The sequence below is a fragment of the Thalia democratica genome, chromosome 4, assembly GCF_965202585.1.
Source record: "Thalia democratica chromosome 4, ktThaDemo2.hap1.1, whole genome shotgun sequence".
Classification (NCBI taxonomy): domain Eukaryota; kingdom Metazoa; phylum Chordata; class Thaliacea; order Salpida; family Salpidae; genus Thalia; species Thalia democratica.
In genome coordinates this window covers 42252929-42270737 of record NC_139168.1, presented here as the reverse complement: position 1 = coordinate 42270737, position 17809 = coordinate 42252929, and the positions used below count along the sequence as shown (strand labels likewise).

Sequence of the window (17809 nt, the reverse complement as noted above, 5' to 3'; positions counted from 1 at the left end):
GTTATTAAGTATTTGAGCAAATAGATAAGTGATATAACAAATTCGATTAATTAAAGTTTGAAAAATAAGGTGTTTAAACTAAGACCTTAGCAGATGAAAACTTCAGCAATATTTTTGTTCCTTATTATGTTAATCGTGCAAAATTGTATAACTACCATCAAAGTAAAGGTAACGTACGGCTCGGATTAGGTCTATTAAAAAAACTACTCATGCAAAATCAGCACAATTGACTCTTTTGTAAAATATAAATAATGCCCTTAAAGTGAAGTTTTTAATACAAATTAGTGCTTATTTAATGATCACTTCACTACAATTTGCTTTTATTGTATGTAGTAAAAAAATTTTAAACTGCCAGCATGGTCTTTTTATAAAACAATTTTAATCCACGAAAATATTTCCGTTGAAAATGGACTGCAGACGAGAAGGTTCCTGCTTTTTATTTCAGTAGTTCATTATTAAAATGACTAAGTTTACTTTGAATCAACTCTCGTTTAAGAGCTATTGTTTAAACTTAAAAAAATAGCAACATTACTTAAAAAAGCATAGTTACTACAATAAACAGTTATGAAGTTTTAAAGCATTTCATTAATAGTTTGGTTTACTTATTGCAAAACACTATTCAGTTTTTTTATAAATAAATTTAAAAAAAAATCCCATCAAATGACTTTGAAGTATTATCAAGTAAATAGATCCAAAAAAAAACTTCCTAAAATAAGTAAATGTGAAGAGAAAAAAAAAAAAAAACAGCATAGGTATAGTTTCAAAAAATATTTTTGATAAAACTAAACTACAAAAATAAGTTGCCACAAAACCTGGTATCCGTGATAAACCTGGAACTTGTCAATTTAGGCCAAAAAACGTGAAATTAGATTAACTTTAAGAAAGACTTGGAATTTTGAACAATCTTCACATTTTTAGTAGTGAAATTTTGCTACGACATAAAAAAATTATCATACAGATAAAAACTTTTTGTCATCATCAATTTTTTTTATAATAATAAACAAATTTAAAGTAACTTTACAGTATTTTTCGATGTTGTTATACTATTTAATACAGTTTTTTAATTTAACTTAAAACTAAAAATAGACCAAACCCTGGACGAAATTTTGAAAACCAGGAGAAAGTTTTCCAAAAATCAGTAGCAACCCTGAACTAATGTAATAGACTAACATATTTGTGCTTGTACGTCAGACTAGTTCTTAAAGAGTTGTTGATTGATTCAAGCGGTACTTAGTTGGCTAATCAAAATACGTCTTTTAAAGACACTTGAGTGATAGTTTTTTGTATCTTAATAAATATTATGTTCACTTTATTATTTCAAACGGACAGTCCATTAGATTTTAGATATCATGTAATAGTTACTTTATAGTATTATTTTTAAAAGTATTAATCATTTTGCAGTTATGTCAAGTGTTATTGTTAATACTGAATGATACAGTGCAATGTTCGTTTTAATTTGCAATGATCTTTAAATCTTTGTTATAGTCTTTATTTTGAAATTTTCAACTTAATTTTTAATGCCATACAACATTATATTCCATGAATTTTTTAAAACTTTTTAATATTTTGATGTAATGCAAATTGAAAAGTTATTTAAGGTTTTTTTAAACGTTTACAGCTAAAAAAATTACGACATCAAATATCCTACTAATACTTTACCACATCACCTAAATTCTAAAGGTAAGTAAGTATACCTACAAAATTTCATTTTACAATAAAAATAGTTAGTTAGATTAAGCAACCAGCTATGCTTTATAATTTTTAAAAAAGCACCATTTTACAGACAAAACTTGCATATTTTGTATGATTATGATGTCATAATACATCAAGAACAGTTGAATTATCTTTAAATGTACGTCTAAGTATAAGCTTTAATTTAAGATATAAATTAGAAGTCTTAAATATGTAAAAGTGACTTTATTACTACTTATGTCAAAAATCAAAAACTATGTGATTTTTGGGGTTCAAGTTAATTTTTTGGGGTGCAGAGTTTTTTTTTTCAAATTTTTTTTTCGTTTTCAATTTTTTTTTGTTATTAATGGAGCCGAAACACATCCGAATCATATGTTTAAATGTGTCAAACTAACATCACCCGATATGGAAACAAAAATGTCACCTTTTAATCCTGATATGGGGGAACTACTTTTACTTATTGAAAAGGGTACAGTGCTATTATTACTCAAAAAAAGATTTGATTACTGCTCATAGCTTGACTTTAATTAAATCTTTGTGTTTCTTACTTTTCAGTCGAACGTTTGAAACTAGCCGTAACAATTGCTTTAACACTTAGTATTAGGTTATATAGACCTAAATTTCTAGGACTTAGATTTAAGTCATACTAAAGATTCTGGCTACATTAAGACAACAATATTTTTAAGTGAGTTAGTGAGAAGTTGCAAAACAACTATAATATATTACGATAACAAACGATATTTCAAATTAGAATAGCTATTTGAACCAGTTTATTACATCGTTTTCAAGCACTAACAATATTGTTTATTGAACGAAAAAAAAGCGCTCAAATATTTGGTCCAAGGACCTGATGTACGAAAAAACCTTTCGGTTATCAGGTCATACACCAGGATACAGTTTTAAGTCATTTCCAGGACAATAGTATTATTTTGTAACCAAACTGTTAAAGCATTCTGAGTTATTTATTATATGTTAACCTGTTGTGAAGGTTTACATGCACACTGCATTAATAAATTAATTAAAAATTTGTACTGCAAATTATGAATAGTTCTAAATGTTGTATTATAGATTAAATTATAGATCATTATTTACATAAAGAATGTCATAAATATAAGTTTTATTACTTATCAAATTTTTGTATAACATGATAATATTAGTATTGCGATTTAAAAAGATCAAATATGTACAGAATACACAAAAGTAAAAAGTCTTACAACAGTGATACAAAAAAATTATCAACAAAATAATTATTTAAAACAGATAAAAATAAATAAATAAAATGAAATATTGATTTCTCTACTTTCGCCTGCTTTAATTTAATCAAGTGTTCTTGTTCCTACTATATTAGCCTTTTGTATTTATAAGGTTGCAATTTATCGCAATTATCAGCAAGCTCACTCCTTAAATCAATGATAATATCTAAGCTCTCTAAGTCCCATTTGCAGACGTATATAAAATGTAGTTGCGTTTGCCAATCACTAACTATACAGCAGAAACTTTGCTACTTGCTCTTTGCCCATCCTAAAAACATGGTAAAGCGAGCGAAGCCTGCGCTGGCTGAGGATAAAGTACATGGTGGTAAGACCAGTATGTATCAATATTTTACACTCTTTGTTGGTGATATTCAGTTGCAATCCGATTCTAAGGATAAAACAGAGGGATCAAAAAACAGAAAAGCTAAAAGTCGGATATTTATCTATATTCTATTAGAAAGTATAAATCCTACAATAGCAGTATAAAATTAAGAGTAACTAAACTTTTTTTTTGGGGTTTTAAGATTTAAAATTGTTGATTAATGATTGTCCTTCTTTGTTTGTAGTATTTTAATAATTTAATTTGAGTTTTTTTTACAAAAAGATAACAATTTTTAGAGGTAAAAGTTACAAAAAAAAACAATTGATTTAAAAAGAATTAAGTTAACTTATTTATAAGAGAATTGATAAAAATAAAAGAACATACCATTTAAAATTTGCTTGTAGGCTTTAAGCGGTTTCTCCTCCAATTAGTTGTAAAAACATTTTTTGCGAAAAATATTTATAATTATACAAATGTAGTCACTTTAGAGAGCTTTACACGCATTCATATATACATTTTTTATTTAACAATAAACGAGAGTTTTTACAGTAATTTCATGTATGAGAAAAAAATAAAATATCGAACGCTCACAACTGTGGTCAATGAATTGGTAAGGAGAAAGACCTTTCGGTCATCGAACCTCACACCATATATTTTGTAAATAACTTTAACAAGTTTTAATTAGAACTTTAATGAAATTAAACTTTAAGATCATTATAAATATTTTTTTTTGCTTAAATTAAATAAAGAAATTAGTTTTAAAAGGAAAAATTATATGCACTTTTTTAAACCCATTACAGTCAATACTAACTATGAAAACCATAGTGTACCATGGGCACCACAGTGACAGAGACGGTGTGGTGACTGGTGACCACACCGTCACAAGACTTCGATTTTTATGATCACGTACGTTCACATTTTCTTGTTGCTCTCTCTACCAGAGCAACCCTGAAAAGTGCAATAAAAAGGTCAATAATAAAACAAAAAGAAAAAAGTGGCAAAATTGCTAAAATAACATATGTTTCCTTTTATATACGTAAAAACAAACATGAGTATAAGCATTAACTATAGAGCATAACCTATTCTAAAAAAATCTACAGATCTATGTGCTTATAAGTACAAAAGAGTAGAAATATTTAGTATTTTCTAATACATTTTTTTTATGTAGATTACTCGGTTACAATAACTAGTTCTCACACTAATAAATACCACATACATGTAAGATATTTATATCTGATATATGAAACAATTGTAAAAAACTGTCCTTAATTGTATAATTAAATATTTAGCTCACATTTTATTTATCGAGCACTATTGACGGAAAGTTGAAATAAAACCATAAGTAAAGAAATATATATTAAGTACTATAAAAAAAATAGATACTTTTTAGTTTGGAATAACATTACAAACATATAACTTAAGTGTACTTCGCATAACTAATTGCAACAAGCCTTAAAAGTTTTAAGTTAGGTAACTATTTGATATACTATTGGTTAGTTGTTGAAATCATGTGACATGTTATCAGCTGTAGCAATAATAAAGCTCACATGAACTTTACTTTGGTAAATACTCTATAAGGTCTTGTTTAAAGTAAAGTAAATAAAACAGTAAACATTATTTTAAGTTGTTAGTGTTGAACTAAATTTACAGTTAGTATTTATTCTGGCAAAAAGGCCTTATCTATATCAGTTTAAGTTTATTACTTTTTGAAAATGTTAGAATTACTAAAAATTTTATTACTTGTTAAGGTAAAACTTAAATCTATGTAAAAAAGACATAGTGAGTCATAGAAATAAAAATTATAAAATCAAAATCTGCATTTTAGACATGTACAAAAAAGTGTTAATCTTTATTTCAAAAAGTTAATTTTTTATTTAAAAGTGCATTTCTGAGTTTAAAATATATCACTTCATACATTAATGTATGTTTTTATTTAAAAGTTTAAGAATTTGTTTGCTTTTAAGTATTCTACAAATCAAGTAGTTAAAAAATCATAAAATTTATTAATAACATGTAAAAGTTAAGCCATCAAAATAGATAATCAGTTTTTAAATTTAGTTAAGGGCATAGGGGGGTGAACACCCTTTTTTAGTTTTTGATCTTATTTTATATAGTTTTTACTAAGCTACAAGATGCTTTTTACAGATTTAAAAATATCAAATTAATTTTTGAGATATAGCCGGTCAAAGTCTGAGGCAACAATAGGTTCCTTATGGGAGGCGCAAACTAAAACTGCAAACAACTAGAAATCACTAAAAATATATATCCTCCTACGTTTTTTGAGACGAAAACCTCAAATTTTCAGGAAATTTTCCTTGCAATATTTAAAAAATTCTGTCAGAACAGATTTAAAAATATTAAAAAAAAAAATTTTATGTAAAAATTAAACAAAAAAATATTTTTATTTAGTTTTTACATAAAATTTTTATAATTTTAAAGTTGATAAAACATATTTGGTTGCCTGCTGGCATAGGGGTCCTAATGACAGTATTGCAAACTTTACCTAAACCTTGCAAGATCAAAGCCCAATGGTGACACATATTTAAAATTTACTTTAAAAATAAAATAGCTTTTATCTTTTGATAGTTTGCTAAAAACTTAACTTTAAAATATCATTCAAGTAGTAAAGTAACTTACTTACAATTAAGCTCAGTTAGTTTTTTGATGTGTATAAAATTAACATACTACTAATTAGAAAGAGAAGAAACATTTATTAACTACAAAACTTTTAAAAAACTAAGACTAATTTGTTACAAATTCTTTTTTCTAATGCTTACCTATTTTACTACTTATAGTTTTTTACTTGCTTATTTGGATCAAAAAGAAAGTAACATCAGAATTTATTTATATTTTGTACTATTATAGGAAGGTTTTTAAACGATTTTATATACCATTTGCATCTTAGTATATAGAGATTGCTCATTTTTATTTTATTTCACAAACGTTTTCAAAACTGTATGAGTTTCATTTTCAAGTGGTAAATGTTAAATGAATATGAAAAGTTTTGCTTAGTAAAAAACTTAAAATGTAAGTTCAAATTATGATGCATGAATAAATTCAAATAATACAAACTTTAGAGTTTAGCAAGTAAAACTTAAGTAAATGTATTTTAATTAATAGATTCTTAATATTTTTGCTTTTTTATTTAATGCTGTTTGCGTATTTAACTTAAGTCGTTCTTCGTCAATTAATATTGATTCCAGGCTGTACATATTTCTTCATTAAACTAATTATTTTAAAGCTAAAAAGACAATACATTTCTGCTTAGCAGGTCTAACTTGCTGACTACTGTTTTAAAAGCTAGCCTAGAATTAGTTATTTTATTGATAAAAAGGAGTTAATTGTAAAGTTTGGAATTTTTTTTCATTTTCTTACAATACGAATAAAGTTGTTAATCTCAACAGATTTAAACAATCAAAATGAAGATTTTGTTAATTTTGGCAATTTTAAAGGTATTTTTTAATTAATATTAACATTTTAGTTTCACTAATATTTTTTATAAAAAACTTTAAGTTTTAAGATTAAAATTGAAATATATACTATCAAAGTTGATGTTTGATGTTTTCAGTAACATTTACTTTTTATAAAAAAAAATCTGGAGAATTTTTTTTAGTTTACCTACATTAGCTAAATTCAATTATATTCAGGGATATATTTTTAAATATAAAATGCTTAAAAGTTTTTATATTTTTTATAAAGTTTGACTTAGTTATAGTTAACCTTTTAAAAGTTATTAAAAATTTTTAGCACTTACAAGAATAAATATTGTTTGTAAAATATTTAAATCAACTTATTTTAAGGCTATTTTTACTGAAGTAAACTTTTATATTTATAGGTATGTATGGGTCATGACGTACTGCTAACTTCAAAAATGTGTAATGGCATTGATAGGAAAGAGGAGCAGTTTACAGTTAATCTTGGTGATAGTTCTCTGTCTGATGATGGCCAATGGATTTGCAATAGTGGCGATGTTACCTGGTTTGTATAAGTTAATTTAGAAAGAATATTTTGTATCAAAAAATGTAACTTTCTATTTTGTATTAATAAGATTGAATTAAATAAACACTTTACATTTTATTATAATAGATATGCAAAAAAGTGTTAAGTATATAATTTTTTTCATATTTTTAAAAACATATATCATTTCTTATTAAAACACTATTTGTATACTCTATGTAATAACCACAAGATATGTTAAACTTTACCAAACTATATATCTTTAAGTTATTGTTTTATAAAGATTACTTAAATTTTTGGGTTATTTACATGAAATATTGAAATACTATTTAAATATCTTACCAAAATAAACAATATATAAGGTTATACTTAAAGAAAGTTTAATATAAATAAAGACATGAACAATTTTCAAAATTTGTTTACTAAATTTTAATTTTACTATTATTTTTTTCAAAGGTTGTTATTAAAATAAAACTAATTTTCTTAGTGAAGAGGAATTTGCTTATTTAAAACTAGAAGATTTGTGGGTAAACAAAACTGAAAAATTTGCCCAGTTTAAAGCTCCGAAACGTGGACCAAAAGATTCCTACATATTTGAGTTGTCTTACATTGTGGGAGGTGAGACTACATCAACTAAAGTTGTAAGGTCTGAGGTAAGTTGTTCAAAATATTTATATATTCTTTAATTGTTAAGATATTTTAGGTCACTTTTATTTTTTTTACAAAATAATTTTGTTATTGAAAAAAGTATTGACTTAATGTTTTGTGTGCATTTTTTTCAGTTATTTAAATTTTTTAAAAACTTAGTTATAAGTTGAACTTTTTTATACTATTACCTCTATTTTCAATATTTAGCTTAAATGTTTTTGTTTTTTTGAATTAAGCCACCAGTTTCAATTGCTTACTGCAGGATTTGCATGTCAAAAAATGAACAATTTTACTGTACTTAAAAAAAAAATATTTTTCACTAACTTCTTTGAACAAAAAAGTATATTAAATTAGTTGAAATAAAATATTAAATGAGTCCTGGCGTACTTTGCTGACTCCTAGTCTACTGTCATAATGTAAGCGTTAGATCTCAATAGTTGTGCGAAATACAACTATCCAAGATAAGGGTATAGTCTATTTTTGTTTATTTTACATTGCTAATATTTAAAATATTTTTAAGGAGTTATTTATGATGTAGTCTTACAAATAAACTGAATTCTACTGAATGAAATTTTAACTACAACTGAAGATCTCTTGTAGAGTTAAACATTATTTTATTACAGACTTCCTTAAAATATAATATTTGTATCTATTGCTTGAAACCAAGTTGAGAACTGATTATAATTTCACACTAGAATTTTTACACTTAAAACCAAAAGTACACAAGTTAAAAGAAAAAGCTAAAACCTAAAATACTTAAAAATTACATATTACTGTACCTAATTTCCAACAAAATACTTTTATATTTTCGTAGCATTTAAGAACTGATTTGTAACAAAACTTTTAATTGTTTAGAAATTGTATGTTTTAATAGATACCTTAATTGGTATACTATATTAAGATTTTATGTAGTTCAACAAGTAATTTTAAATAGAATAATAAAATAAACCAAATAATCTAGATGACATTTAAATTATAAGTAGCTCATATTTTTATTTTTTAAAAACAGCACCATATGGACGAAATTCCAATACACAGATTGGCAACAAAAGTAGTGAGACAGCTTATGTCAGATTCATACGAATATCTTTACCTGGTTTGTTTTTTTAAAGCAATTAGACAGATGATTTAAAAAATAATTTAAAATTTTGTTTTATTACACCCTGAATAGTGTACTGAAAATAGTTATTTACAAAACAAAATGTACTATTACTAGATAAATACTTTTTTAAATCAAAGTATAAAGTTTTTTAATATTAGTCCAAATTGTTTGCCTGGTATTTAAAATAGTACAAATGTTAATATTTTATTTTTCAATTTCTTAATGTTTTTATTTATTACTAATAAAATTAATTCAATCATTTATAAAAAAAATTATTTTGTTTATTATTTTTAATTAAATTTAAAACTATTTGTGTTTAGTTCTTAACAAAAGTTATGATTATATGTTTATATCTCAAACAGTTGTAAATATTTCAATTTATTCTGGTTTTTCAACCATATAAATAAACTAAAATTTAATAAAACAAAAAATTACAGAAGCATAATTTTTTGAGCTTTGACAACTATCTTCCAAATGTTGCGAATTTCTTTAAAGCAAAACAGGAGTTTGTTCAGAATATCAGGGATGAAGTAATTACATACGTGCTACAAAAATATGTTGGTTTTTGTTTTATTTTCTTTTCTTTTAAATAAGATTGTTTTAGTTGTTTTGTTCTAATTAGTTTTTTTAAATCAGCTCCTTTTTTTAAGCTTGATATACTTGATGGTATTTGTTTAGTAACTGATGAGCTTAATTAGTGCTATGAAAAATTTTAAAGTTTAAACATGTTAAACCAGGTTAAGTACATGCATACAAATCTGTTTTGATTATCATATTTAAAAAAGTTTATTTTACGTTACAGGCAACAACATCAATGAAACCAGAAGCTCACATGGACTATTCTTGCTCATTGTTTTCGAAGAGTGGGTTAAAACATCATGTAGTAGTTAGTTTTAACTTTTATTAGACCTAAGTTTTATTATTAGAACTTGACTGTGTTTTGTTGTTTTTTATTTTTGTATGTAATGAGTCAAAAATAGCATATTCATAGTTGAAAAACTAAACTTGTATTTAATTTCACAAAGGACAGTTTTTTTTATCTAACTTTACTACTCTGATTTTATTAAAAATCTTGCTTTGTAGGTGGAAACATTAGGTAAAAAGAATATCAAAGAGTCTTTGGATTATGCATTTACAAATGAGGCAAAATTGTTAAGTGAACTGACCAAAATTGTTGAAATTGCAGATGGATTTGGAGATAGTGAGGTTATTTTTTAACTTATTAAATTAAGTTTTTTTTATAAAAATAATTTGTAGTTACTTAACGTTATATATTTATTTACGACTATTAGTTTTGTACAAATTCTCAAGAATTACTTAATAATTCTTAAAGTGATGGATTAATATCTTTTAAAGTTTATAAAAATAGTTTACACTCCTTATGTTCATAGTACTCTTTCTTTGATTTTCAAGCCCTTATACAACCCCTTTAATCAAAAGTTAGCATGTTTGGTAGCATAAAGGATGTGTTCTCCTATTTAAAGGGTTTCAAGTATTTAAAAAAAACGTTGACCCTTAGTTAAAAGCTCAAATAATATATAATAAAATATTTATTACATAACTTAAAAATGTTAATTCACCATTTTAATATAGTCAGTTTAGTAGAATGTTTAAGAGGTTCAACCAAATTAAAACATCTTTTTTATGTCAATTGTCTCAGAATTTGGAAATTTCACTAAACATCATCTTCTTTATTCAATTTTTTAGCAACTAAACTGAAATTTTGGGATTGTTTTGAATTTTAAGAGAAAGTATTGTAACAATTTAATAAAAAGGCCAAAAGTAAAGAGTAATTGTTTTTTTTATCAAGAATAAAAAGTTTTTACTAAAAACTTAATAAATTCTTACAATGTTATTGTTTATTATTAAGAAATTGTTAATAATAATGTGAAAAAATTGTAGAACAAAAGCTTAAAGGTGTAGAAGAATAAAAAACGAATACTTTAATAATACAGTTTTTTATTGCTTTTATAATTTGGTCCTTCCCTAGGGTAGCTATAGAAATCTGCGACTTGTACTTTATATCTCAAAAATTAGTTTGATTGCAAAACACGGTAAATTTAAACTTTTATTAAATTTAATAGCTTTTAAATAATTTCAAATTATAGTAAAAGTGCCTTATATCCATCCCTCTTATCAACCAATATTGTATTTTTCAAAGTGTCTAGTATGCTCCTTATATGGTTTAAATAATTTAAGGAAAGCCATCAAATTTCTATAGGAAGCATTGTGTAAAAATTTTAACTATCTTATACAAATTAAAAGATACATATTTTAAACCCACATTTATGATATTTTTAAAGGCAGTAAAGAAAAATTTTGTCATACCGTTTAGCTTATATTTATAAAGTTAGTTTTTAAATCGATAAAACGCTGTGTATTTAAAAAATGTTCAACAGTTTAATTTAAAATATAAGTTTTATTTGTGCAAAACAAACATTAGTTTGTTAGCAAATAAATACATTTGCAACGAATTGACAATTGTTATGCAACTTTAATGAATTGTAGGCTGAACATTGAACTGTTTAGTTGTTTTTATTTTGAAGATATTTCTTTTAACATCTATGCTATAATAAAAAAATAAAATTTAATTTATGTCAGTAAAATTTTAAAAATGTTTGCACTTTATAGTTTTCTTCTTTTAAACTTGAAAAAAGTTGAATAAAAAATATTTCCAACGCCTTTTTTTATTCACTTTTTACAAACAGAATGAATTACAGTTAAGAAAATAAATAAACTTTTAATTTACTCAAAAATTTATTCACATTTTTTCAAGTTTCCCTAAGGTAGCACACCTTTTATCTTAATGTTTGCTTTGCTCTATTAGGTAAATTAAAGAAATCTTGAAAATATTTTAGTGAATCAGTTAGAATGATTTTAAGTTAAAGCAAATCAATGGACTATAATTTTCTTAAATACTTTATTCAGCTAGCCGAGTATATTGGCCATGATCTAGTTTTCAAGATCCAGGAGTCCATGAAAACGCTTCAAGATCACACAAACACAGTTATGGGAATGACCAAGAACCACCAGGGACTTGGCGAGTATTTGTTTGACAAGCATCAGTTTTAGAGAAATGTTCTGCAGGATGTTTTATGCAGTACGCTCCTGTCTTTTGTTTGCATTTTCGCAGCATATTCAGAAAAAATATTCTACACCCTGACATATTCATCATCATTCAATTGTGTAGCAGTCTTATAAAACTCTACTTTTTTTTTTCTTGAAATTTGTTTATGAATGACTAAGTTTTTTTTTCAGAATTATCTTATACTCATATTGCAATTATAGTTTCGTACTGCTTTTTTGATCGAAATTATTTAAATCAAAAATCATTTTTATGGCGCTTTACTGTTTCATACCTTATTGAAATAATACTATTATTATTATCAAAGTTTATTGTTTGTGTATGATATTATATCTTTTTTTAACTTAAAAAAAAAAATTATCAATTTGTTGTTTTATCTAAAAATAATAGTTTTTATGTAGTTTTATAATGTTTTTTTAAGTGTAGTAATTATAAAACATTTTTTAAAAATATAGTAACAGCGTCTCCGCTTAAAATTATAAATAACTTGAGAGAATCTGTAAAGATCCGTTTATACTTGGAAAAATGTGAAATTGTGTTACACATATTTTCGAAACAAAGTAAAATTTCGCACATCAGTGGTCTTTGAAAATTAAAAATTATTGTACAACTGGTTATATAATATTTTGTTAAAATTTTAAAGTATTAACTAAACTACAAAAACCAAATTCTTTAACTTTTTTAACGTTTAAAATAGTAATTTAGAACAACAACGTTTGAAGTTTCTGTTTTTTTTTTGCGTTTAAGCTTTATGGCATCAAAAAAAAAAGTTAATCCTCGTGGGTAATTATTTTTTTTTTTTGGAATTTTTTAATCAATTTTTTTTTTTAATACTGAATAAGAAGTTTTAAGCTTAAAAAGGACTAGGGGTAAATAAAAAGTCACACTAATCTTATGCTAGTCAGTGTTCCAGTTGTACCGGATATAATATTCTAATAATATTATTTTTCATTGATGAGAAAAGTCTTCTGAAATTTTTTTTCTTAAATTGGACAACATTAACCCTAACATGGCGATTTTAGCTACAGGTTGGCGGAAATTAGTAAGGTGACGCAAAAGTAAATGGCTATTTAATTAACTAGTAAAGTGGCGAATTCTAAAAAAGGGAGCGTTTATGAAAATGATTTTAGGAAACCCTTCTCAAAAGAGCAATAAAAAGTACTTAAGTTTATTTTAAAAGCAAATATAACCTGACTTTTTTAATTAATGTTTTTGTAGTAAGTAGTTTAAAAACTTTTCGCATTAAAATTGTGCAACTTTACTAGTTAAAAAAACACTTTAATATCTAACAGTTTTTTAAAACAGGAAATATATTTTTGTATACTTAATTGCCAAAGTATTTTTAAACATGATTATTTTGAGGAATCCAAGTTCTGAAATATAGTTAAAACAAATGTTATTTATATAAAATTAATGTTAAAAACTTTGGTTTCTCTATAAATTTATGTTTCCTGAAATATTACTAAATTTTTATCAATGTAGTGTTTTAGCATTGTCCTAAACCACATATAAAAGAAAGGCGTCTGAATTTTGTTAGCTTTTTGATTAATTATTTTGTAAACTATAACATTTTCTAAAAACAACAGCAAAAAAGTATTTATAAATACAATAAAAAATATAGACAATTAAATGTGTCAGAAAGTTGTTATTACTTTATATGTTATCAGGGTTGTCACTCACATGTAACTTGCCGGTCGCGTGTTGGAACGGATGCTCGATAAACTTTAAGACTTAGCTGAAAAATAACCTGAGTCGTTGTAAAACGTGTGCGTTTAAAAATATTTTTAAGATATATTTTTCTCTTTAACGCATTTTAAGTTTACTTTCGGCTTCTTTATAGTTATGCCCTATTCTAAACTGATAAAAACTGACGGTAAACATTTTTTGTTAGTACACTTTATGTTTGCAAAGTTTGAATCTTTAATATAAGTAAGTAAAACAACGCAAGTCCATGAAACAACTTATTTTGTTTGTACTTTTTTAGACGTTCAATAACTCTTCTGCCACAACAAGTTAAAAAAAAACAGAACTTGTTTGAACTAATCGTTTTATTTTGATAGAATCACTATATATTTTGTTCTTAGATTGAGTGTAAAACTTTGAAAAAAACCTATTTTAAACTAGCTGATTTTGTCTATAACCAGGCATATCAACAGATCAAAGATAAGAATTAGATTAAATATGAGAGTTCAGGTCAAAATTGAGAAATTAAACCAAAAATGTACAACATAAAAATAGATAGGACATTAACTTAGCTTTGGCTGGCCGAACTATTCGAAAATATGGTTTTTCTTCAAGTCAATAGTAATGCTTCTAATATCTTTTAAGTGTTGTTTATAAAATATGATAAGCTATTTAATGGTTTTATAAAGTCAAAGTTTTGTGTAAAAACCAGTTTATTTAAAATATAGTTTTATTGTACTCTTTTTATTTCTGAGTTATTTTTCTAGTACATGTTATTTACATGTTCCTTTAGCTTTTACATTGAGCTTTGTTTTTATTTCGCTGGCCGATGATTAATTTTATTTTGTTCAACGATGAAATATAGGGACATTAATTTTGAATTTTTCTTCTTATTTTCTTCTTATTTTTCTTCTTATTTTTAATACATTCAAAGAAAGGTCTAACTATTTCAGTTTATAATAGATTTATTTTACATATTGTTTTCAAATATTTTTTAAAATATATGTTTTATTAAGCACGCAGTAGGACTATAAGATGCTAAACTTTGAATAGGATTTTTTTTTCTGAAATTTTATTATATCAATGCTTGCAAAACTTTTATATAAAATCTTAAAGGTAACCTAACAATTTTCACGCAATAGCAACTAGGTATCTAAAAAAAAAATCCTTTACAAAAAAATATTTTTTAACATAATTTTAGCCTGATAAGTTTTACGCAGCAACAACAAAAAGCAGGGAAGCAAAAATAAATATAAGTTTTACAATAATTGTATTTTACAAAAAAAAAAAATTTACAATATAGATTCTTTTTACACTGCATACAGGTATTGTATCGAAGTTTGTTACAAAATGATAAATATCTATGTCGCGAAATCTTAAAAATTGATTTAAAAATCAACTTAGGTCAAATTAAAACATAACAAAAAGTTTAGCTTTTATTCTTTAGTAAATGTTTAAAGCGTTTCGTCCTTTTCCACTACAAAAAAAAACAATAAAAAGTAACAAATTATTGAAGTTGTAAATAAGGTCATAGTTATAATGAAAAAAAAAGCAAAAAGTATTAAAAAAGTTATTGTATCATAAATTTTTCTAAATTTAAGTTTTATAATTCTAAGAAAGATTCTGGAATTTAGAAAAGTCACACTACCAACAGAAACTAAACTTGCTGTACTTATAAAGATACGATCTTCAACTGTTTTTAAGATAAAATAAAACACAACGATAAAATATATTAAAAAAGTGTTGATATTAGACTATTTTTTTAGTTTTACAAAGTTTTAAGTCTTTCTAGTGGTCTATAATTATGGTTACACATCATTAAAGAATTACTTAAAAAAAGATAAAGTCATGTAGATTTATTTAAAAACTTGGTTTATAAAAGAAATATTTAAGTGTATGTTTTTAAAAATACATTAAAATTCTCCGAATATTGGCATCAATAGTAATTTTTTTTTTTTTTGTCCGTAATAAGTAAAAACTAAAATGAGCTTAAAATTTGGCTATCAAAAACACTAACTAAAATTGTTTAAGTATAACATTTTAAATCAAATTTTAAAAATTAAACTTTACTTAAAATTCAAGTACAGAAGATGTCTCCTATAATTTAAGTTCAAAAAAATAACTTGTACAAAATTGCTTATAATTATTACGAAATACATCTTGACATTAAAGCAAGGTTTGAGAATAATTTGCAACTATCAAGTTTATATGTAAGTAGCTGTCTTTGCTGTCTTTATAACTAAGCTAGGTTTTAAACAAGCATCATTATTTTTATTGTAAAAACATAAAGTTGTTTATAAATTTAGGAAATAATAATTTTTTTTGTTAACAAAAGTACTAACTATGTCATATTCTAAAATGCATGCTGGATTTGAAGACCATATACATTTTTAGTACAGGTAGGTTTTTTATAAAATTTATTGATAGAAAGCTTGTCAGGTTAAAAAAAACGAGATTTTTTTAAAATTAAAGTTTTACTGAAGATCTTTTACTAATTCAAAACAACCCGAAAAGTATAAGTATTTATTCAAATGTTTGGTTTTAGAAATTTTCCAAATAAAAAAAATAAAACAGGTACTTAGATAATTCAAATGACAATTTAAAAAAGTTATTTTAGAGATGCTTGATTTTTAAAACAAAAAAGTTATACATATAACATTAAAAGACATCAAACGTTTTATTGTATTTTTTTTTTCACCTTATATTAAAAAGTGTAAGTTTTTTAAAACCTTAACAAAAATTACTAATGACACAATAAATTTAGTATAATTGCTTATTAAACGATAGAACAACATTCTAAAAATTTGGTTTATGGACCTGTTGTACCAAAAAAAAATCGTTATCGAGTCATATTCTAAGAATGCAGTCTAATGTCTTGTCCAGGAAATAAATTTACATGAGTAAATTAGTTCTAACAAAAAACAAATTGAAAAATAGAACGTTACGCTTTAAAATTTTCGCAAAAAAAAACACAGTATATAGTACAACAGTTAAAAAGAAAAAAATATTAAAACTTGTCTAACTTTTAAAGATTCTATGCAAACTGTCAATTTCACTACTGTAAATAATTATCTAGGTATTAAATTTTACCTTTTAGAAAAAAATCATTAACAAAGGACATAACATACATCTAGAATATTTATTATCTATTAAAATACTTACGTCCTTGACAAGACGTTATTAGGTATCTGTGGTGTATGACTCAATAACCGAAAGGTTCTTCGTACATCAGGTCCTGGGACCAAATATTTTGAGCGTAATTTTTGTCGTTCAATAAACTAATAATATTAGTTTATTTATAAAATATAATAACACCAATCGGTAAGTTATTATCAATTTCCGTTTTTATCAGCAATTTTAGCTATAATTTAATTTTTGAAAAGTTTATATGACTAAAAAACATTTAAATAATAAATAAAAGCTGACTAAAGTCTTACACTAAACCATATTAAACTTGTTTTAATTTTCAAAAAAAAAAGTAGTACATAAAGTTATACATTATAGAAAATTCTAGATGCTTTAACTTATCAAATTTTAAATTTTAAAATAAATAAGTAAAAAAAACTGTAAAAAATATGATAGATGTAAAATATTTTTTTAGAATTATACCTTGACTTATAATAAAATAGTCGAGATTATCTGACATCAAAGACACATAAAATTTCATTGAATTGTGTATTAAAATTTCCTTTATAATCTTAAATGTTTTAAAATTTATATTCTATCAGTAAACAATTCTATTTATTATTATTTTAAACGAAATAAGGTATTAAGGAAATATGTTTGAAAATTAACTAATTAAACTTTATTGATACATTGTACAAAATTGTTATTAATTTTCATCAACTAAAACAAATGCTTGCTATTAGAATAAGTTGTTGACTGATAAAACCAAAAACAATGAACAGAACAAAAACATATTACAACTTTCTACAATCTAGACTGAACCAATGCGATGTAAGCTTTTCAAACATTAGAGGTCAGAAAGCATATTAAAAAACTCGAAACTTTCTTGACGATTTGATTAAATATTATTCGCAAAAGATTATATTAATCATAAAAAACTC

General features: G+C 24.4%; 1 protein-coding gene across 1 annotated transcript; it reads left to right on the top strand.

Moving 5' to 3' along the window:
* Positions 1–6602: 6602 nt before the first annotated feature.
* Positions 6603–12669, top strand: LOC145834480 (uncharacterized). The gene is made up of 8 exons (XM_082941918.1): positions 6603–6719; positions 7103–7245; positions 7712–7877; positions 8882–8968; positions 9412–9531; positions 9777–9860; positions 10058–10180; positions 11903–12669. Exons 1-8 carry the CDS (start codon positions 6687–6689, stop codon positions 12044–12046), a joined length of 900 nt encoding a protein of 299 aa, XP_082798044.1. The 5' UTR covers positions 6603–6686; the 3' UTR covers positions 12047–12669.
* Positions 12670–17809: the final 5140 nt, after the last annotated feature.